At 52.5% G+C, this 21,830-nt stretch overlaps 1 protein-coding gene across 1 annotated transcript in view; it reads right to left on the bottom strand.

Annotated features, from left to right (window-relative positions):
* Window positions 1-1,024: 1,024 nt before the first annotated feature.
* The window catches only part of Flt4 (Fms related receptor tyrosine kinase 4), a 41,107-nt gene continuing 20,301 nt past the window's right edge, over window positions 1,025-21,830 (bottom strand). The window contains 22 exon segments of the mRNA NM_053652.2: window positions 1,025-1,489; window positions 4,814-4,899; window positions 6,862-6,982; window positions 8,315-8,463; window positions 9,194-9,299; window positions 10,362-10,461; window positions 12,126-12,237; window positions 13,768-13,890; window positions 14,289-14,383; window positions 14,803-14,953; window positions 15,084-15,172; window positions 15,372-15,485; window positions 15,817-15,921; window positions 16,407-16,542; window positions 16,847-16,953; window positions 17,091-17,222; window positions 17,317-17,463; window positions 17,774-18,136; window positions 18,925-19,033; window positions 20,039-20,165; window positions 21,323-21,485; window positions 21,579-21,733. Of these exon segments, the coding sequence (NP_446104.2) occupies window positions 1,291-1,489; window positions 4,814-4,899; window positions 6,862-6,982; window positions 8,315-8,463; window positions 9,194-9,299; window positions 10,362-10,461; window positions 12,126-12,237; window positions 13,768-13,890; window positions 14,289-14,383; window positions 14,803-14,953; window positions 15,084-15,172; window positions 15,372-15,485; window positions 15,817-15,921; window positions 16,407-16,542; window positions 16,847-16,953; window positions 17,091-17,222; window positions 17,317-17,463; window positions 17,774-18,136; window positions 18,925-19,033; window positions 20,039-20,165; window positions 21,323-21,485; window positions 21,579-21,733 (2,989 nt within the window). The 3' untranslated portion in view covers window positions 1,025-1,290.

Raw genomic sequence — 21,830 nt, 5'->3', positions numbered from 1 at the left:
TCTAGGAGAACAATACACGTGGTGGGGGAGGGTCTGCGGAGCAAGCCCCTGCTTGCTGTATGGTCGCCTGTCCTGCAAGCGTTCTTGTTGGGATGGGGCTGGGGATCAATAGGACTCATCTCCATGAAGCTTTCTTCCGGTACTGATGGGGTGGGCTGTACGAGCTGAGCTGTGGGGGTTCTTGGCAGGGAGGCCTCAGCTTCCGTGGAGGGGGTCTCTTAGGACAGAGGTTTGATTTTTTTTTCTTTTTTTTTTTTAGGTGTCAATGTCAGGTAAAAGTATAGGACAAGCTGAAACCAGGGGCCTGGGGACATGGGGTTGATCGCTGAGTGACCCCCATGTGGTCCTCTGTGGCAGCCCCTGAAGCATTCCTTAACAGAATCCATAGATAATCAGATCCAGGATCTAGAGGAAAGACCCCAAGCAAGGGAGGTTCAGAACAGCAGCTGGTTTCTTAGGCTCTAGGCCAGGCGGGTGGAGCCTGGGGGCCTTCAAAAGAGAGGGGGGAGAGAGCTGTGGTGACTGGCATGCTATGCCCACCCTTCAGTTGCTGGGGACTCCTATTCAGAAGGGCTGTCTCTAGGCTTCTTTTCCAGATGACTTTTTGATGAGTAAATTCTTTACAGCTGTGCCCAATCATCTACTAAAAAACGGTTCTTCTCAACACTCAGGGGCAGAGGCGTGGCCTCACTGTGATTAGTCATTGTGTACAAACAGCTACCGAGAGCTAGATAGTTGCTCAGAGGACTCCTCCTCCATTCCTCCTTCGAGATAGAAATATCTTTCTTCGGCCCTCCAGGGCCAGGAGAAGGAAGCAGGAAGACAGTTGGAAGTGGGGGACTGTGTGTGGAGGGCCAGGACATGGTGGCTCTGGGTTAACTCTTCCTTGATTCATCCTGTAACTCTCAGACATATGTATTCCTTCCGAGAATCCTGTCACCCACCAGGGCGATGACAACAGGTGCTGAAGAAGGACTCTCTGCCAGAGTCCTTATTCCAGGGCCAGCTTCTAAGAAGGCTGAGCTACAAGGGAATTGAATGCGAGGGTGAGGGTGACTGCCCAGTGATATCGAGTTCAAGGGAGCCCTCGTGTCTGAGTTTGACTCTTCCTGGATAGGGAGGCTGTAAGGGGCAGGGGGTAGGGGTGGGACACAAAACACCTCCGGGCTGGAACTAGAGGAGTTGACTTCCCAGCCTGGGCCTCCAGCCTTGCCCTGCTAGGGATGTCTCTCCAGCCCAGCCGTCGTAGCTGGGTTGCAGCCAGGGGCAGGAGGCCTTGCCGCGTGTTCCTTAGTAGTTGCTGTCTGCGAAGAAGGTGGAGCCAGCAGACGGGCAGCAGTCACCTTCTGTACACGGCTGGGAGACCTCCCCATACTCGTTGTTGTAAAACACCTTGCCTCCTTGTGCCCCCTGGGTGGGCCGTCGCCGCCTCCCCTGGAGGTCCGGGTGTCCTCTGGAAATATCCATGTGCTGGCCAGGATCTTTACGGCTGCCAAGACAGGGAGCATGGTGTTAATGAGTAAAGTGAGCGGGCCCTGGGTCAGGGTCCGCCTGGAATCACCAGACACAAGCAGAGCATGGTGCATGCGCAGAGGCTTCAAGACGAACACAGATTTGACATCAGTCGCACCGCAGACCGATCTGACTTGACGGGGGCAATTTTCCTTTCTAAAGCCTGGACCCAGGGCTGTGGAAATGACCAACATCATCCCCGCAATCCTACTTCTTTAGGCCAAGTGAAGCTACTTGCCCCAGGGCAGGTGAATCCGATTCATCTCCTGATGGGTTTTAGGAAAACCATTGCAGAGAATAGCGCCCTCTGCTGCCACTTACTTTGAGGTGCAGGGTTCTTAATGAAAAGTCCTGTTTGTCTTGGAAAGTTTGATACTTGCTACCTTAGGATTCTTACTTTCTCACCACTTTCTTCTTACCTCACCACAAAGCATCTAAGGCGTAGCACATTTGCATGCAGCCTTTCTGCTCACTGCCCATTCGGAAGCAGTTGGCTCCCCAGACAGCTACCTTGCCCAGCTCAACAAATGGCATCTCTGTAGCTCAAGCCAACGACGTGGCTGTGGTCCCTGACTGCCCTCAGCCTTCATCTCCAGTCCATCCAGAGGCTTTCCATTCTACTGAAAAACGTCCCCACTGACGTCTGTCTACCCTCAGGCCCCTCCTCCAGGGTAAGGCTCCCTGTGGACTCATAGGTAATCCTCCTGGCCTATATCTCTACATCCCCTCTCACTTGTCTCTCTGGGAGGTGTTCAGAGAGATCCTTTAGTTAGATGTGACATCATGGCCTCCTCTTCCACTCCCTCCAAGGGTCCTCCATCACTTTTGGGATGAGCATCTAGCTTTGGGGCTGGGGAATGACTCAATAGAGAAGATGCTTGCTGTGCAGGTATGAGGACCAGAGTTTGGATCCACAGAATGTGTATAAAAGCAAAAGCCAGGCAGCTGTGGCGGCCAGGCTGCAATTTCAGTGCTCCTGAAGGCAGAGACGGGAAGCCTGGGGCCAGCCAGGTAGCTGGACTGACTGAATTGGCAAGCTCTGGATTCAGCAAGAAACATCCCCTCAGTAAGTGTAGTAGAGAGGTCAAGTAAGACACCTCCTGTCAACTCTGGCTCTCATGTGCATTCACGCATGTGTGCACCTGAATACACACATATACACGTAAATGCATGTACACACACGCACAGGAAACATATGCATGCATACCATATACAGTAAAAAAACAAAAACAAAAAAAAACCCCTAGCTTCTTACTAGAGCCTATAAGGGCTTGCAGGCTCCAGCCCTTGCCTGCTCCTGATCATCCACCCTATCTCTTATTTCCTTTAAGGTTTTTATAAAATGATTTATTGATTTTCATAGCATATCAAAAAACCCAATACTGGTTTTTCATCACTAGTAACTTTTTCTTTTTCACATTTATACATTTGTTTGCTTAGTGTGCACGCACGAGGAGGGGGAGGAGAGGAGAAGAGGGGGAGAGGGAGAAGGGGAGGGAGAGGGGGAGGGAGAGAGGGGGAGGGAGAGGGAGAGGGAGAAGGGGAGGGAGAGGGGGAGGGAGAGAGGGGGAGGGAGAGGGAGAGGGAGAGGTGGATTTTAGAGGACAACTTGTAGTTTTCTCCTTCCATGTGGGTCTTGAGGACAGAACTCAGGTCCTCAGGCATGATAGCAAGTGCTTTTATCTACTAAGCCATCTCCTGTCCCCAGAATATTTATTTTTTAAAACCAAATAGTTTACTCTTCTAGGTCAATCTACTTAGGTACACTTAATTTTCTTAATTAAAAACTTTAAATGTGTGTGTATGCGTGTGCGTGTTTAATGTGCATAGATATGTATGTGTGTGTGTGTGTGTGTGTGTGTCTGTCTGTCTGTCTTCAGAGGTCAGAAGAGGGCATTAGAACCTCTGGAGCTGGAGTTATCAGAAGTTATGAGCTGCCAGTTGTGGATGTGGGAAGAAAGCTCAGGTCTTTTGGAAAAACAGTACGTACTCTGAACTGCTGAGGTGTCTGTCTAGCCCCTAGGCATACTTTTAATATGTAGACTCATGTCTTTTATTTATTTAAAAAGTGAAAGCTTGTTTTTGGCTTATGAGTTTAAGACAAGTATGACTTGACTCCCACTGCCCACATTTTCCTTAGGGGGCTCCAATTCTGCACGCCCCCCTCCCCGGGACTCTTATCTCTTTATTTGGATCAGTTTCATTTTCTTGGTTCCTTTCATTTCAATTAGTCATCTGACCACTTAGACTGTACCTGGAGTGTCCTGGTCTTCATTTTCGAGAGGCCTTATCTCCACTTTCTCTCGTGTTACTATCATTTTATATCTTCATGTTGCCCACTTGTATTTCGAGTCACTGAATTTCTGATTCTCGGTGCAGTGCTTGTTTCTCTATATACTTTATTATTCCTGGCTTACTGTGCTTAACGCCATCTCTTAACATGCAGTTATTTTTATTTGATGTGTACGAGTGTTTTGCTTGCATGTATGTATGTACTATGTGTGTGTATGTCTGTCTGTCTCTGTCTGTCTCTCTGTCTCTGTCTCTGTGTCTGTCTGTGTCTGTCTGTCTGTGTCTGTCTGTCTCTGTCTCTGTCTCTCTCTGTGTGTGTCTGTCTGTCTCTGTCTGTCTGTCTGTCTCTGTCTCTGTGTGTGTGTCTGTCTGTCTCTGTCTGTATGTCTGTCTGTCTCTGTCTCTGTCTGTCTGTCTCTCTCTGTGTGTGTCTGTCTGTCTCTCTCTGTGTGTCTGTCTGTCTCTGTCTGTTTCTGTCTCTGTCTCTGTGTGTGTGTGTCTGTCTGTCTCTGTCTGTCTCTGTCTGTCTGTCTCTGTCTGTCTGTTTCTGTCTCTGTCTCTCTGTCTCTGTGTATGTGTGTCTGTTTGTCTCTGTCTGTCTGTCTGTCTCTCTCTGTGTGTGTCTGTCTCTGTCTGTCTGTCTCTGTCTCTGTGTCTGTCTGGGTGTCTCTGTCTGTCTGTCTCTGTCTGTCTGTCTCTGTCTGTCTCTGTCTGTCTCTGTCTCTTTCTCTCTGTGTCTGTCTCTGTCTGTCTGTCTGTCTGTCTCTCTCTCTCTGTGAAGTGTCCATAGAGACCAGAAGAGGGCATCTGATACTCTGGACCTTGAGTTACAAATGAGTGGAGCAGTGGTTTGTGTCTCTGAGACACTACTCACTTTGACCACACAAATATAGGAAGGCACAAAGTCTTTTGTGTAAGGAGTTCTGGGCACCGCCAAGCCCCAGCGGCTTCAGTAGCTCCCGCTTAGGACCCTCCCTAGGGTGACATGCCCACTGTCAGAGGCCCTTACCTGAAGCTGCCTTCTTGTCTATGCCTGCTTTCTATCTGCTCAAACTCTTCTGAGGCCAGCACCATCCCGCTGTCTGTTTGGTTATCCTGTTGGGAGAGAACCAGCCAAGCCTGTGGACAGCAGGCAGGGCAGCTGCGTCCCAGCCTGGTCAGGTGTCAAAGGACCTGGGCCTTGCTGTCCCCATGGGAGCCCAGTTAGGTGAGTTGTTTCTAGTCCAGCAGAAATGTAGAGAGGGCCACATGTCTGATATGAAGGGGAAAAACTATGGCCTGAGTGGTGAGGGCCGGAAGGGGAGGAGCTGTGTCTGGCCCATGACAGGAGTACAATGGGCACGTACTCATTCTGAGTCCCCTAAGAGGCAGAACTGGAATCTCAGAGCTGTTCCAAAAGGCCTTCAATGGGTCCTGGAGACATGAGCTTAGGTATCTAGGGATGCTCAAGGGTCCCTCCCTGATGACCTCATCAGCCATCTTCCTTGGGCCATAGCTCACTGACTGGGTCCAGGATCCATGGCCCCTTCTAGATGGACTTAGGTCTGAAACTATAGCCATTGGTCATCAAAGCCTGATCAGGCCTAGGGGCTCAGTCTCTTCACTCACAGACGGGCTCGCTTGCCGAGCCTCCCCAAGCTTCACTCCACCCTCAGGTGAGTGGGTCCCTGCAACCTTCCTGGTCGCCATACCCCAACTGCTTTCAGTGACACCTGTATGCTCTGGGTTAGCACTGTCAGCCCCCACTTCCAGGGGCATCTGTGGCCCAGGCTGACTGATGCCCTGCTCTCTCTCTCTCTCTCCCTCTCCCCCTCTCTCTCCCTGTCCCTCTCCTCCTCTCTCTCCCTGTCCCTCTCCCTCTCTCTCTCTCTCCCCCTCCCTCTCCCTCTCTCTCTCTCCCCCTCCCTCTCCCTCTCTCCCTCTCTCTCCCCCTCCCTCTCCCTCCCTCTCCCTCTCTCCCTCTCCTTCTCTCCCTCTCTCCCTCTCTCTCCCAACGTTCATATACATGCCTATATACAAATACAGATGCATGGCACAGTGTGCGTAGAGGTCGGAGAACAACTTGAGGCAGTCAGCTATCTCCTTCTGCCATGTGGGTTCTGAGGAATGAACTAAGGTTGCAAGCTTATCTACTGAGCTGGCTCACTGGTGGCTCTGGGCACCCTACCCCCTTTAAAAAGCATCGTTTCAGCTGGGTGGTGGTGGCGGTGGCAGGCAGTGCCATGCCTTCAACCCCAGTCCTTGAGAGGCAGAAGACAAATGGATCTCTGTGAGTTCTAGGATAGCCAGGGCTACACAGGAACCCTGTCTCAAACAACAGCAACAATGACAACCAAAACCCCCAACTAAACAAAACAATAACCAAACCAAACCACCACCACCAACACCAACAAAACCATGGTCTCTGTACAGCTCTGTACAGGTGTGAGAATGGCCAGCAGCTGAGAGAGGGGAGCTTTGAATGACCACCAAGATGCAAAAGAACTTGAGGTGCTCCCCGGATTCAATATTTTCAAGGATTTCCTGCAGGAGACAGATGCCTTCATGCCCATGTCTCATGGCTTGACATGCAATAGGCAGGCGACTGCCAGCCTAGGTGCCATAAACCAGAGGACGGAACAGGAGGATGTGGTGTGTGTGTGCAGTGGGGTTTTATTCAGCCCCAGAGAAGCCCTCAGGGGATGGAAGGCGCTGGAGGATTGCTACATTAACTGAAATGAACAGGAAGACTCGTATGGCATGTTCTCTCATGAGGGAGCTAAAAAAAAAAAAAAATGACTGACCTGGAAGAACAGCCATTAATTGAGGTTGGTTGGGAAGAGGGAGAGGAGGTAGATAAAGGGAGGCTGGGTTAGTGCACCCCAGATGAATGTCTTGAAATACTGCATCCATTAATACGTCCAATTTACACAGTGATAAAAATTAAACAGAATGTTTTAGAAGTCTTGTTGGCTTCTCTGTTGCTTGTGCTGGGAATACCTGATACTGTCCCCCACTTCTGAGCCTTCCTTGGCCCCATCTCAGCTGCACATCCCTCCTCCCCTCTCCTTCCCTTACCACAGAGGCTTTGTAGGTTGTAGGGGTCATGGGCAATTCTTCAAACGTCTTCATCCTGGAGGAACCTGGAGCCTTAGTCCCCCTGACCAGGCGCCCAGGAAAGGACACACAGTTGTAATATCTGTGGGGAGGACACAGAAGGTTTCGATGAATTCAGAACCTCCCCCTGCTTCCCAGACTGTTTTTCTCCTGGCTGAGAAAGGCCTTCCGGTGAGAGACAGAGTGGGGCTTGGGTCCAAGGTTTGGACTGGTCCTCAGACCCCAACTTGGTATCCATTACACAGCTCAGCTGACCTCGGCATGTCCCCCCCCTGCCCTTTCCTGTGTTGCACTGTCAACCCCAGGCTGAGTGTGGCTGGAGCTGAGGCAGGTATGGCTTTCTTTTCAGGGTAGTCATCCTCCTGTTATTAACCACTGACTGGCCTGCCCACCTATGCCTGAGTGTGCACAGGTGTCAGTGTGCACGGTTTGTGCACAGGTTGTTGGGTGCATGGGAGCAGCAGTCTGGTAAGGCCCAGCATGCTCTTCTGTCCTCAGGCATGTCCCTGCCCTGAGCACACAGGACAGGAGCCCCAGAGCCCCAGCCTCTCTGTCATGCTTGTGGGAACATGGATGGTACAACATATTAGAGGCATTAACTATCAATGCTAAGAAAGGTTGGGTCCAAAGTTCTACAAACAGGCTGTTTCACTCCTGAATATGGCGAATCAAATGTGTATGTGGCCTGCACTGCTCTTAGGCCTCACCATGGTCCTGGGGATATGCTGTGGAGTTGAAATAGCAATTGCACCCTGGGAGCATTCTTGGCCCAAACAGAGTCTACTTTAGTTTGCGTCTCCAAAGAGAGAGTGCCTAAGGTGGGTGCTCACTTGAAAGTGTGGAGCAGAGAGAACTGGGGAAGGCCTGTTGCTGTGGTTTAAATTTGACTAGAATGTGTCTCCAAGGTCCATGTGCCGGAAGCTTCATCCCCCATGTGGGGGCACTGAGGTGGGGCCTAGTGCATGGGAACATCTTTCAGAAAGGACTAATGAGGGTCTCTTGGGACCCTGAGATGTTATGAGAGAAGTGGTAAGGGCCTCTGGCTTCCTCCGTCTTCCTCTGGCTTCCCCTGGCTTCCTTTGGCTTCCCCTGGCTTCTGTTCTCACTACATGATTTATTCTTTATGAATTTCTGTTATCCTGATGCCATCTGCCAGGAAACTCTCCTCAGAGATAAGCGAATGATGGTACCACGGTTTTGAATCTTCATTGATGTGAACTTAATGAACCTCTTTTCTTGCTAAAGTACCCAGCCCCAGGTGTTTTGTTACAGCAATGGATTGAAATGCTCATGGGAAGAGACCTCTCAAGACACTGCAAGTTGCTTTTCCTTAAGGACTCATAAAATATCCCATCTCCAAGTCCCCGCCACCATTAGACCCGTTCCCAGACAGACCTGGGGAAGGGAGACTGACCTGGCTGCCAGGCTGTGGCAATGCATGCTGGGTGGACTGCTCTCAGCGTCAGCCTCCGTGATATGTAGAGCTGTGGTGGATGCCTGCATGAAGCCATCCTCCTCTGAGCTCTGAGAACTGTGCAGGGCCATGCATTCCTCCTCCTCCTCCTGGAAGGAATGGGAGACATTTCCAGGATCAGTGGCTACCCCAAGCCCACCAGTAGTCTTAATGCTACCCGAGACTTCTGTGGTCCTGACCTCTGCCATAGGGTCAGGTTGGGTTGTGTGTGTGATTGTGTGAATAAGTGGGGCCATGCTGGGCCCTAGCACACTCACAGCAGGCCAAGCATGGAGTTTGCTAAGTGCCTGCTGAGCTAGCCTTGTTTAGTCCCCCAACAGCCAGGTGGGACAGGATGCAGGATGGGTCTCAGTTGGACAAACGTCCTCAATTGAGGTTCTAGAGCACGAAGTACCAGTCACAAGCTGCTACTTTTAGGACGTACCTCTGGGAAGGGAGACGCAGAGGATATACAAGTTCAGTGTCTTGGTGCTCAGCGTGTGCTAGGAGGTAAAGGGATGTAGTACCATCATGTCTGGTACAGCATTGCCCTGCAGGCTCAGTGTGAACCAGCCTAGGGCTCCTTGTGGACAAAGATGACCTCTGACTATCAGTAAGGCAGCTAGAGTAGGTGCTGGCAGTATTTGCCCAGCTTCATGTTGACTGTGGCAGTGGGAGGATAGGCCTATGGACCTGGGGCCCAGAGATGCGTGACCTTTCCTGATAGGTGTAGCTGACAGGTGACCAGGGCTTAGAGGAGTTTGGAAAGACAGACAAGGTAGGGACCCCGGATAAGGCCATGGGTTGGTTGTATTAGGACCAGACAAAGATGGGGCTCACCTGCCAGCCTCCACCCTGAAGCAGGTCCCCCAGGATCTCCACTAGGTCAGAGAAAGCAGGCCTCGCTTTAGGGTCTCCAGACCAGCAACTCTGCATGATGTGGCGTCTGTGGGATGCAGATGGCTGTTGACCTGTGCACTGTGACCCTCCCACCAGCTGACCCCATCACTCCGGCATCTCCTGGATCTCTATGGCAGTTGGGATAGTCAGTGTGTCCTCCTAAGGTTCAGGTGATGGGAGCTTGAACCCAGAGTGGTTGACCACTATCGTGGTGATGGGCCTTTCAGAGACGGTGCCCACTGCAGGGTCATGGGGTCTATGAATGGATTAATGCTTGACTCCAGGGGTAGGGTCTCCAGAGAGCAGGCGGTTGTCTATAATTCCCTCGATTCCTATCTCACTATGTGATCTGTCCCTCTCATGGGCTCCCAGCATGATGTCATCTGCCATATTGCAATGTACACAGGAGGCCCTCACCACAGCTGAGTGATGGAGAGGGACGTCTGCTCTCAAACTCTAAGAACTGAGCTAAACAAACACTCCTTTCCCGGATAAAGTGTCCTGTGTCCAGTATGTTATAGGACTCAGACTTCTGTCCCTCGTACTTGTTCTGTTGGCCCTACTTCAGATTTAGCACTGGCTGTCCCCTGCCTGTCTCTCATCATCCTCTAGCTGTCCCTCAAGTGTCACCTCAATATCCTCTCTTCCCCTGGTTACCTGACTTTCTAGTGCTTATCAGGTGCCCCCAGGGTGTCTGTTCCATCTCATTATGTAACTACCACCTGTGTGTCTCCTCTAGGGCAGGGGCCTGGTCTGCTTTATGGGCTCTGGACTTCCAGAGGATGGCACAGCAGTGAGGTCCAGGATTGGGGGTATGTTAGTGGATGAATGGATGGGATCACTGTTGGAGTAAGACAGTGCCTATTACCTGTGTTATACCCAGGTGCTGTCTCCTGGGCTCAAATTCCATCTTCTGCCTCACAATTCATGATCCCCTCTTCCGTTGTGTGTCCCCGTGCCTGCCCCGAGGCCCTCCTCCATGCATGCAGACTTCTCTTTCTGCTTTCCACCTCATGATCTGCACAGACCCTCTCCACTACCTGTTACTGCACAGTTCTTTCCCGGTGCCTGGCCCCCAACAACTGAGTGGCCAGTCAGGAGGACTCACATGGCAGGAGTGGCCAGTTCTGGGGCCCTCATTCGTGTGCCGTCTTTCAGCCGCTGGCAGAATTCCTCATTGATCTGTACCCCAGGGTATGGAGAGGCCCCTGACAGAAGAAAGGTGGTGGGGTGGGTGGGGAGCAGTTTGCCCTTTGTTCAGCCCAGCCTGTCTTGTTCCTTCCTCTCTTGTACATTGCTACCGGAGTTAGTATGATGTCTCTACCCAGGGGCTGATCTAGCTCCCTCCCCCATTCTAACTCTTCATCTAATTGAAAGAGGCTGCATGGGGCTGGAGAGATGTCTCAGCCGTTACGAGCACTTGCTGTGCAAATCATGAGGACCAGAATTCTGATCCCAAGACTCGTGTAACCCCAGATTCAAGCAGGGCAGAGGTAGGAGAAACACTGATGATTGTTGGCTTCTAGAATAGCCAAGAAGGGGAGGAAGAGACGGCTCAGTGGTTAAGAGCACTCGCTGCTCTTCTGAAGGTTCTGAGTTCAATTCCCAGCACCCACATGGCAACTCACACCTGCCTGATGCGGTCTTCTGGTGTTTACATGTACATGCAAAGTACCCATACACATAAAATACATAGATAAATCATAAATCAATTTTAGAATAGCCAAGAAAATGCCACGTAGGGTTCTGGTAGGGTGCCGCTCACAGCCACATAGAGTGCATTTGTGGGACTAGTTGCTGAGATGGGCGCTCAGCCTCACAGAACCTGTTCAATAAAGTCCTTCTGCATCTCCTATTCACAGTGGTCTACTTCCGACTTATGAGGACCACTGCCCTGGTGTCCCTGGGCTCCTCATGGGCCACCTGCACTACCGCGCCTCTCTATTATTTATTTGTGGATTGATGCTAGAGATTAATTCCCCCATGCATGCTAAGCCCACTGAGCTGCACTCGAACCCCTCTTCATGTGGCCCAGCTCCTTCCCAGTCCCCGTGGCTCACCCAGCAGCCCAAGGACCCCTGTACTATCTAGAATCTTTCTTCTGTTTTCAGTAACTGTTTATCATGGCTGCTGTTTGGTGACATTTATGTTTTTGTTCATTGTCTTCTACCCTTCACGGGGTCAATTTCCATGTGGGCTTTGTGTAAGCAGGAGTGACCGAATGAGAAAGCCCCCTCCCCCAAAGCATTCATGTATCGGAATGCTTGGTGACCAGGAATGGACATATTTGGAAGGATTAGGAGGTGTGGCCTTGCTGGAAGGTGTGTTACTGGGGGTACCCTTTGAGGGTTCAAAAGCCCACACCAGATTCCAGACTCTTTCTCTGCTGTCTGAGGATCAGGATGTAGCTCTTGGCTACTTCTCCAGTGTCATGCCTACTTTTGTGCTGCCACCTTCTTTGCTATGTTCCCTGCCATGACGGTAATGGACTAACCATCTAAACCTGTAAGCGAGCCCCACATTAAATGCCTTTCTTCATAAGAACTGCCTTGGCCTTGATGTCTCGTCACAGCAACGGAGCAGTGACAAAGACGCTGAATGAATACTGAACTTTCTTTGGGACCCATGGTGAGTGAAGAGCCTGCCCTGCTCAGTCTCAAAGTACTGCCAAGAGAGCCCCTTTGGGAGGCAAGGTTCTCTGGATAGCTGGGCCAGGCTGGGCAGAAGGTGAGTGGGTGGGCTTTCTGCGACCCACTGCCTGCCTCAGAAGGCTCTGGGCTAATAGATCCGTGTACAGCTACAGTTGTGTGATCAACCTCTGGAGACAAGTGCCCCCTCTTCTCTCCTGGATGGGCACCATGCTCTTACTCACCCAGTGAGAAAATCTCCCACAGCAGCACTCCGAAGGACCACACATCACTCTGCGTGGTGTACACCTTATCGAAGATGCTCTCGGGGGCCATCCATTTCAGAGGCAGTCGGGCCTGGGTGGGCGGAAAGAGATGTGTCTCGTGGTGGAAGACAGAGGGCTAAGGTCAGACACCAGGATACCCACAATCCTAGGTTCCTTCTGTGAAGATTGGGTCTTTCCTGGAATAGTCCTGGGTGCCCAGATCTCTCTCCCTATCCTGCTCCCTCTCTTCCTCCCTCTCCCCTTCCCCCTCTCTTCCCTCCTTCCTTCCCTCTACCCTTTTCTCCCCCTCCCTCCCACTTTTATCTTTTCCTTTCTCCTGCTTCCCTACCCCCTTTGCTTTTTACTCTCTGTCCCCTCTTTTATGTCTCTCTACCCCTTTTTCCTCCCTTCTCTTCTCCTCTTTCTCTTCTTTGCTTCTCTTCATTCTCTCTTAAGCTCTTAATCGTGCTTCCCTCCATCAGTCTCCCTCCACCTTATTGCTTTATCTGAGAGTCCTTCCAGACTGGCCTCTGCCTCCAACCCAGTGTTCCCAGCCCTTTTCTTGGACTCTTATGGAGGGGGGCATGCACACCTGCCCCTACCTGCATTTGCCTCCCAGACCTAGGAGTCAGCACGAAGGACAACAGCTTTCCATAGGGTGGCCACTCTAGGCCAAGTGGTCATTACATCGCCCTGGGCGCACTTTGATTATTTTCTCTCTCCAGCCATCTTCCTTCCTCTCCCTGGCACAAGCCCTTACTGAGCTCTGGTCAATCATGCAAGTGCCCTTCTATGAGCCCTCTGAACAGCCCTGACACTGTCAGTGGAGGATTACCTAGAATAGGCTAACTGAGATGGGAAGACCCAGCCTAATGTGGGCTGTCCTACTCCATGTATCCCAAGCTGAACAGAAGGGGAAAAAGAAGAGAGAGAAGCCAGGCAGACAATGAGAAATGGAAGCCAAGCTGAGCTGAGTAGAAGCACTCATCTCCATCTCCTTCCTGACTGACACCCTGTGTGATGGTTTGTATATGCTCGGCCCAGCGAGTGGCACTATTAGGAAGTGTAGCCTTGTTAGAGTAGGTGTGTCACTGTGGGTGTGGGCTTTAATACCCTTGTCCTAGCTGCCTGGAAGTCAGTATTCTGCCAGCAACCTCCAGATGAAAATGTAGACCTTTCAGCTCCTCCTGCACCATGCCTGCCTGGACACTGCCATGTTCCTGATTTGATGATAACGGACTGAACCTCTGAACCTGTAAGCCAGCCCCCAGTCAAATGTTGTCCTTATATGCGTTGCCTTGGTCATGGTGTCTGCTCAGAGCAGTAAACCCTAACTCAGACACCCTATGAGCTGCACCCTCCTGTTATGGGCACTATGCCATCTATGCTATGGTGTACTCTGTATGTTGATTCAGTCTGGTCTTTCATCACAGCAATAAGACATGTAATCGGCACACTTGCTGAGCTCTTAAGAACAGTGGGTCCCCTGGCAGCTGGGCATGTGTCCTGGCAGGCCAGAGGTTCCTGTCACCTTGAGCCAGTGCTGCCCAGAGGACAGTTGGCCTGTGGTCTCACTTTCCCCGTCCATCCCAGTCCCCTGCACCGCATAGCCTGCACTCACGCTGCCCTTTCGGACATAGTCAGGGTCTTTGTAGATGTCCCGAGCGAGGCCAAAGTCACAGATCTTCACTATGTCACTTTCTGACAGTAAAATGTTCCGAGCAGCCAGGTCTCTGTGAATGCACTAGGGGCGGAGGGAGGGAGGGAGTAGTAATGAGTTTAGTTTCAACCCCCCCAGGGTGACATTAGCCTAGAGCTCTGAGGTTCCTTAGAATATACCCTCCTATGCCTCCTGCATCTTGCTCATTCGGAGAGAGATTAGTAGATTAATGGAGGAGGACATAGGAAATTGAAGACAGTGCCGCGAGTTAGGGACCCAGCCAGGGTAATTCGATGGCCACTGCTTAGTGTGGAGATGTGAGGCAGGGAATTCCTCACTTTGGGCTGGGCTTCTTCCAAAATAGGACAAATTTGAATCGGTACTAAGGCCACTGTAAAATAAAAGTATGACTGGGCGTATCTATGGCAAGGGATGTGTATCCTTCTCCTCTGAAAAGGACCTGGTAGGGTCAAGGGACCTACCTTGCGGGAAGCCAGGAACTCCATTCCCCGGGCCACTTGGAAACTGTAGCAGACAAGGTCCTCCATGGTCAGCGGGCTCAACCACAGGTCCTCAGCTGCGCAGAAGGAGGGAAGCTCAGGAGGCGTCTCTGTTAGAGTTCATCTTCTGTCTCAGCTCCAAATTTTAACATTTGTGAACCCAGCCCTGACCACAGCTTTCCTGGCCAGGCCCCTGAAACTCCAGACACTATGCGCCCTCGTTATACCTGTCACCCTTATGCTCCCCGGGGCACCCACTTTTGCATCTGCTGTCTGTCTCTGTACCCCCTCTCTGACCCAATCTGCAATCCATTGCTGTTTATCCTGTGATACCCGAGATAAATTTCATTTCCTGCCCCTGGGATGTCTTTCTCTTCTGAAGCAGAGTGCGTTACCATTCTCTCATAGAAGCCCTGGCACCGAGGGCGCAGGCTACGTTATCCCTGGGTAAAGCGAATAGAGAGACTTTACTGGCAAGTGGAAGCCATTCTCTTACCTTCTTGGACAAATGGGGCTCGCCGTGCACTTCCTTTGCCCATCAGGAACCTTGTAAACAGGGCTCTGTCGGTGCTTCCAAGTCTCCTCCTATCAGCCTTGGCGCCTTCTACCATCGCGCGGAAGCGCCTGCGTTGCTCGGGAGACTTCTCCTGCCAAAGCAAAGTGAGGAACTGGCCCAGGGTGGCTACCTTAGAAGCATCTTAGATCTTCATCCCAGCCAACCTGGAGTCCACCCGTTCTTTAACTGGACTCCTGCAACAGGCTGGGGTACCCACTTACTGCGTAGGGGTCGAACGTCTCCCGCTTGACACGCAAGAAGTTGGAGAGGTTGCCGTATTTGCAAAACTCCACGATCACCATGAGAGGGCCTAGGGCACCACAGAGCTGAAGTTAGGCACTCAATGATGCCAGCTGCGTATAGGCAAGGCGCCCCCGCTTGGTCTATCCTTCCTGCTCTCAGCTAGGCTCCAATGCAGGTCCCCAGTATCCACATGGCTCCTCCCACCCGTAGTGAGAGTGCCAATGCCCACTGCCCAGTCCTTTCCTCTGGTCATCTCATTTCCATACCATTGGGCTTGGTGCACGCCCCTAGGAGGTTGACCACATTGAGGTGGTTACCGATGTGAATTAGGATCTTGAGCTCGGACATCAGGGCACGGTGTTCGCTGGCAGTAGCGCCCTCTGGAGGAGACAGAGAGGCATAGCACAATGCCAAATCAGCCCTGGTATTTTTCCCAATCTGCTCAAGCCTCCTGAGACACTGATTTAGCAAAGGCATGCTTAAACCCTGTGCTGGGAATACAGGCTGCGCTGAGTCTCTAGCGCGTGCTGCTAACCCTGCAGAGGCAGAGGGTTCGGGTAGAGGTTTGGGTCTGATTTCCTAATCCCTTCTGTTCAACCTTGGTGGGGATTGTATCTCTGAGTGTTTCCCTTCTTGCTCTTGCGTCAGGCTCACGCAGAGCTCATGACCCTCCCCTAGCTGCACAGCGCCTTCTACCCGTGAGCCCCATACCTTTCAGCATCTTCACCGCCACGGTATCACAGCTGCTGCCTTTATTGATGCCAAAGGCTGAGGCTTCCACCACCTTCCCAAAAGCCCCATGGCCTAGGACTCTCCCTGTGGAAGCAGGGGGCCAGTTCCAGGTGAGCTGTACGGGGTTTGGGGAGTGAGGGTGGACAAAAGGTGGACAGCAGGGGTGACCTGTCCCAAGAGCTTGGGGCAGGAGGAAAATGGAAGGCTCTTCTGCCAAACAGGAAGGGGATAGGGAGTGGAGTCTTAGAGAGGGAAAGCTGGAGAACACAGAGGAGAGGCAGACAGGAAGACCCCCGCATCCTCTTCAGGCAGGTGGGACAGGTCCACCCTGCTCAGAGCAGCAGGAAATGACCTCGGGGGCCTGGGAACTGGGAGCCCTGGCTGTGGTTCTGGGGACTCTGACCCAGCTGGAATGGGTCAGGCCAGGTGGAGACCAGGAGGGCCATCCTGGCACAAGCTCTGAGAATGGAAGGATCTCTGTTACTTCAGCCTGCCTGACCCTGTGGCAGCTGAAGCTGTCTCTGCCAGGCAGTGAGTGCTGGGTGGGGCAAGCTGGGTGCTGGCCTCACCGAGGTGCAACCTTTCCCTGGGGAACTCCCACTGGCTGACGTCATAGGACAGGTATTCACACTGCTCCTCCAAAGGCACCTCCCCGGGGTCCATGATGATGGACAGGTAGCCCGTCTTGATGTCTGCATGGGCAGGCTGGGGGTGGAGGTGGAGACAACTCATTGATTTGGACAGATCACTGTGGCTTGGACATATTTTGCCTAGGACAAATGGCCCTTGCTTCTGGGTTGTCAGTCAAGGAGGGGGTGGGGACAGGCCAACAGACAACTTCTGCTCCACTTGGAGCCAAACATGGGAGAATAGGAGAATTCTTAGGGCAGGAAGCTGATAAGTGAATCACGATGGGAATCTTAAGGGTTTCCCGGGTTGAAAAGGGAATGGGGACACAGGAATGTCGATTCAGCACTGGAGAGGACCTCTGTGCAGGGAGCACCCTCACCCTTTTCATGTTACAGAAGATGAGCAGGAGGAGGACCCAGAAGAAGACTGCGATGACGCCAGTGCCAATGAGTATCACAATCTCCATGCTGCCTTTATCTTCCGAGCCTGGGCGGGTACATGAGAGGGAAAATGTAGCCAACAGGAAGTGTCCCTCGTGCTTGAGAACTACTGTACTAAACGGCCACAGGAAAGCACCAATTGGGTGTGTGAGGTGGGTTGAACAGAGCCAGGCAGGGACACACCTTCTACGGCCACGCTGGCGGAGGAGTTTACGCAGCCCTTGGCATTGCACACACTGCACAGGTAACGACCCGCGTCCTCCTCGCGCACGCGTTGGATGCTCAGCCTCTGATTGGAGTCTGCCAGGTCGATTCCTGCAAGAGGTAGAATGAAGGCTCCAGTACAGGTTGGTATAGGGATATCGGACTTGCAGACCTCTGATCTATCACCTAAGGCAACCTTCCTTACCCGACTCTTTCTCCAGGAGCCTTTCATCTTTGTACCACACAATACTGGGCACATGTGCTCCGGCTACCGGACATCGCATCTCCAGGGAGTCACTCACGTTCACCAGGAGGTCGGTCAAGTTCTGCGTGAGCCGAGGAGCTTCCAGGGCTGGGGCAGGGGTAGAGAAGAAACTAAATGAAGGCGCAGAAACCAAGAGGGTACCTCGGGATGGGGCAGTGAGGGGCTTTAAGTAGGGATAGGAGTAGTGGTGGGTGCAAGGGTGAGACGGGTGACGTGGCGATGAAGGATCAGGGACTGAGCATGCGAAGGACTTCTACGGCTAAACTGGGCCTCAGGGGGTGCTTCTGAAGACCCAGGCTTGGGATTCAACCACCCAGGGCTGTGCTGGACTGGGTGCAAGGCTACAAAGGCTGAGAAACCTGGCCCCGCCCTCTCCGGCTTGCCACGCCCATCTCACCCTGTACGGACAGGTATTTCTTGTGGCAGTGCTTGTCTTGGTTGCGCCTATCTTGCACCTCACACACGTAGTCACCCTCGTCCTCGGGCGCCACTCGGGGGATATTCAAGCTGAGGGTGGCGTGGCGGGCCCCAGGCTCCGCCTCCTCTAGGTTGGCCTCTAGGGGCGTGGCAAACAGGTGCACGTTCTTGCAGTCGAGCAGTAGGGGGTTCCCTTGAGCGTCGTGCAGCGTGGAGAGGTTGAGCCGGTACCAGCGCAGATGCTCATACGTGTAGTTGTCCGCCCGGCAGCTGAGGCGCACGGACTGGCCTTCTAAGGGATCCTCGGATGGCTCTGATTCGATACTGAAGCCGTCAGGGATGGCTAAGAAGGGGAGAGGAACCCGAGTGACACTGTCTCCATGTTTACTGCCGCGCAGTGTGGGTCTCCCTCTCCACCACTCAGTTCTTAATCAAGGGTGTACATAGCGTGTAGCCAGGTTTTCACGTTGTCTATTATCCACCCCCCTCTCCTGTTTCTTCCTCTCCCTGATCTAAGGAGCCAACACGTCTTGGAAGCTAGTCTCATCCCCGGGCTTTAGGCTCCTCCTGTATTGCTAGCTTTCACATACTCCTAGTTATGCCACAAACAGGGAACTGTCCATACACTTCCTGCAGCCCAGGTCCTGGAGCTCTTATCACCAGACCGAGGGGGGGGGTCCTTGTTCTCTTTAGCTACTGACCACACCCTGACCCTGGCGTTTCCTTGCAATGATTTAATTAGCTTTTGCCAGCGCCATTCTCACGATTTCCACCTGCTCCTTCAGGTGACGTCATCCATAGTCCTGGACCCAGTAGGTGTCTCCTCCTGTGACACCTGGCTTTCTAGAGGTCACTAACCCATTTGGAAATCGGAGTAAATGATTGGAATTTCTCTCCACTGCAACATGCCCACAGGAACCACAGGAACCACAGGACTCTAGAGAATGGGTGTCAGTCTATAGGCTAAGAATCCTTAAATGTATCTCTTCCACTTTATGTTTAGGTGATGAGGCGGTGGTAGCTCCACGGGCTGAATGCTCCCATGGTCACCAGAAACCCAGTGAGCTCATTGCTGGAACCCAGGCCTGCCTAGGTGAGGTGGTACTCTCTGGGGACAGTCCGGTTACTCACTGGTCACATAGAAGTAGATGAGCCGCTCGTCCTGGCCCACTTTGTTGAAGACCACGCATTTGTACATGGCTGACACATTGGCATCCTGAATCACCAGCTTGCTCACCGTCTACCCAGAACAGAAGCATAAGGCGCCATTGTATACCTGGACCCTCCTCCTCTCCAGAGAGGCTATTGTGCTCACCAGTAAGGGGGAAACGGAGGTTTGTGCTGGCAGTGACCGAAGTCTACAGACTGTCCAGAGCAACGAGGCAAGGCCTTTGGCAGTAGAGAGGCAGCACCCAGGAAAAGCCAAGAAACAATGTGTAGACAGCTGGCCTAGGTAGTGGCTGGGGCTGGAAAGTGCCCATAGGCAGGACCAGGGGGACTTATCTGTGCCATGTTGAAGGGTCAGAAGCCAGTTTGGCAACTGGGCCTGTCTAAGCAAGGGTTAAAAGTCAGACTGCAATGAGTCACACCAGGGCCAGCTACTTCTGAATTGTGGCTTAAGGTCAGTGGCTGGTCACTGTTCAAGGTCTCTGTGATGTGCCTACGTCAGTCTGAAGGCGTATAACACTTCTTCAAGGTCCAGGGGAGTGGAGGAGGTGTATGTATGTGTACAGAGGTATCCCAAGATTCTAGAGAAATCCTGCTCTCAGGGACTAGCAAGTTTGAAGAATCGGGGAGGAGAGAGGTCCACAGGCCTTGCCTATCATCCAAAGACCCCCCCACCCCCATCCCAAGCTGGGCACTTCCTGGCCGGGCCTGGAACAGGAAGAGGCTCTGGAGGTGTGTAGGAAAACAGGAAGTGACTGTAGGAAGTGGGTGCCTTTGTTCAGTCCCCCTCCCCCTCCTGGTCAGCGGCTCACCAGCCTTCTATGGAGACCGGGTCAGCCCCCAGCCCCATCCCCTCCAAGCCTTGGGGCTTGCAGGCAGCTGGGTTCTCCTGGCTCTCAGCTTCCTTGTCTGAGAAGGCCTGGCTCGCAGGCAGGCAGGGGAGCTGAGATCCAGAGAGGGCAGGAAAGTCACCTGCCTGTCAGCTGTGGTTCTCTGAGCCCTGCAGGCAGGTAGAAACTCAATACCAGCAAGAGGCAGCTTGGCTGGACCTGGGTTTTCCTCTCCATATGACCCGTACCTTGTTCTTGCCCTCCACAGACTCGGTCCAGGTGTCCAGGCTCTCGATGGGGTTCACAGCGTCCTGAGTGGTCACCTCCTTCCAGTCTCGGCACTGTGGCATGCCATCCCGCGGCTGCCGCCTCCGGCTGCCAGGTGAAGAGGGACAAGGGTAGGTCAGGAATAAGGAAGGGAAGGCCTAGGCAGGGGCTGGGGGTTACACCTTGTTATTCTCAGACATCGTCTCACACCACAGTGGGTAAGGGACACCCCTCAGGCCTGGGAACAAGGACAATGAGGGCCCAGAACATTGTTGCAGCCCTACAATCCTTCCTTCACACAGACACTGTTCTGTCCTATGTCTGCCATGTGTCCTGCCTGCAGAGTCCACGCTGGATGTCCTCACCGAACTTCCAGGAGGACCATAAGTCATCACTCTGCCCCATGAACCCCATCCCAGTAGCATTTCCCTCTCTTTTCTCCTGGGTATACTCAGTGCTTCAGTTCAGTCTTCTGCTGGCCTGGAGCTAGACAAGATCTTGTCTGCCCCTCTCTGAAGAGTGGGGAGGGGCTATCCCAAGACTTGGTCATTTGGCCTAGAGCATAAGAGTACTAGAAGGGTAAACTAGGAGATACCACTGTGAGCTGCATGTGTTTCACAAGAATCCCTTAAGAGCCTTGAATGCTTCAGGCTGTCTCAGGCTTACAGGCTACTTCTCCTGAGCCTCCTCACTGATGGCTCTGGATCCACAACCCCTAGGCCAGCAGGTGGGGCTAGACTGCTTTCCTGCCTGGGTTCCTGGGCTCTGTTCATCCCCTAGCACGTGAACACAGAATCTTTGACTGAAGGACAAACCTGTCACTCTGCTGCTTGAATGCCCTCCACCAGGTTCCCTGATGCCTTCGGACTTCCTGCTCATGGGAGACTTTCCCTCTCCCCTGTTCCCTGTGTGTCTAATTTGTCTCTATCTAAAATGTCCTTCCAGGTTCTTCTGTCTTTTTTTTTTTTTCTTCTTGGCTTTGGTTCACTATGTAGCCAAGGATGATCTTCAGTTCCTGATACCTTGCCTCTACCTCCCAAGTGTCGGCACATGCCGCCACACCTACCCAGCCCCACCAGTCATTTTGACATTGAGCTGGGTGCAGGGAGCATGTCTCATCTGGGCAAGACTGTGTTGCTTACACCTTGAGCTTGGGAAATTTATCTCCCTTCTCTGGTCCTGTCTCCTCACCTATAAAGAGATGCCATGATTGAGCTAAGCTCTTGTGTGGAGGGGAGAAGGGGGTGTGGTGGGGACATACTCACAGACTGCGCTGGGCAAATGTCTTACAGGGTGTCCAGGGCCTCCAGTGCCACTGAACACTGAGAGGTTGGGGTACCCCATAGGTGGTGCAGGTGAGGGTCTGGCGGCTGTGGCGGGAGTAGATGCTGGGTGAAGAAGCTTCCTTTTCATGGATGTGGGGCGGCACTGTGGCAAAAAGCAAACAGTCAGTCAGCTGGCTCCCACCGCCACCCTCCAGCCCCCAGGACCCATCCCTTCTCCCATCCTTCCGGGCTATACCATTCACCACCAGCTCCAGACTGATATTCTGCCTCAGACCGGCTGCAGAGTTCCACAGGGCGAGGGTGTAGACGCCTGCACTGGCCTCGGTCACCTCTTTGAGCACCAGAGCATGTGGATTGTGGCGCCCAGTCACTGCCTTTCTGTCCTTGTACCTGTTCGACAGGAACACATTTTGTTTGAGGATGTCATAATAAACTCTATATACCATATGCTAATTCAAAATCAAGACAGCAAGACAAATTAAAACCA

This window comes from Rattus norvegicus, chromosome 10 (assembly GCF_021556685.1).
Source record: "Rattus norvegicus strain SHRSP/BbbUtx chromosome 10, alternate assembly SHRSP_T2T, whole genome shotgun sequence".
In the NCBI taxonomy this organism is placed as follows: domain Eukaryota; kingdom Metazoa; phylum Chordata; class Mammalia; order Rodentia; family Muridae; genus Rattus; species Rattus norvegicus.
This window is presented reverse-complemented; position numbering and strand designations above follow the sequence as displayed.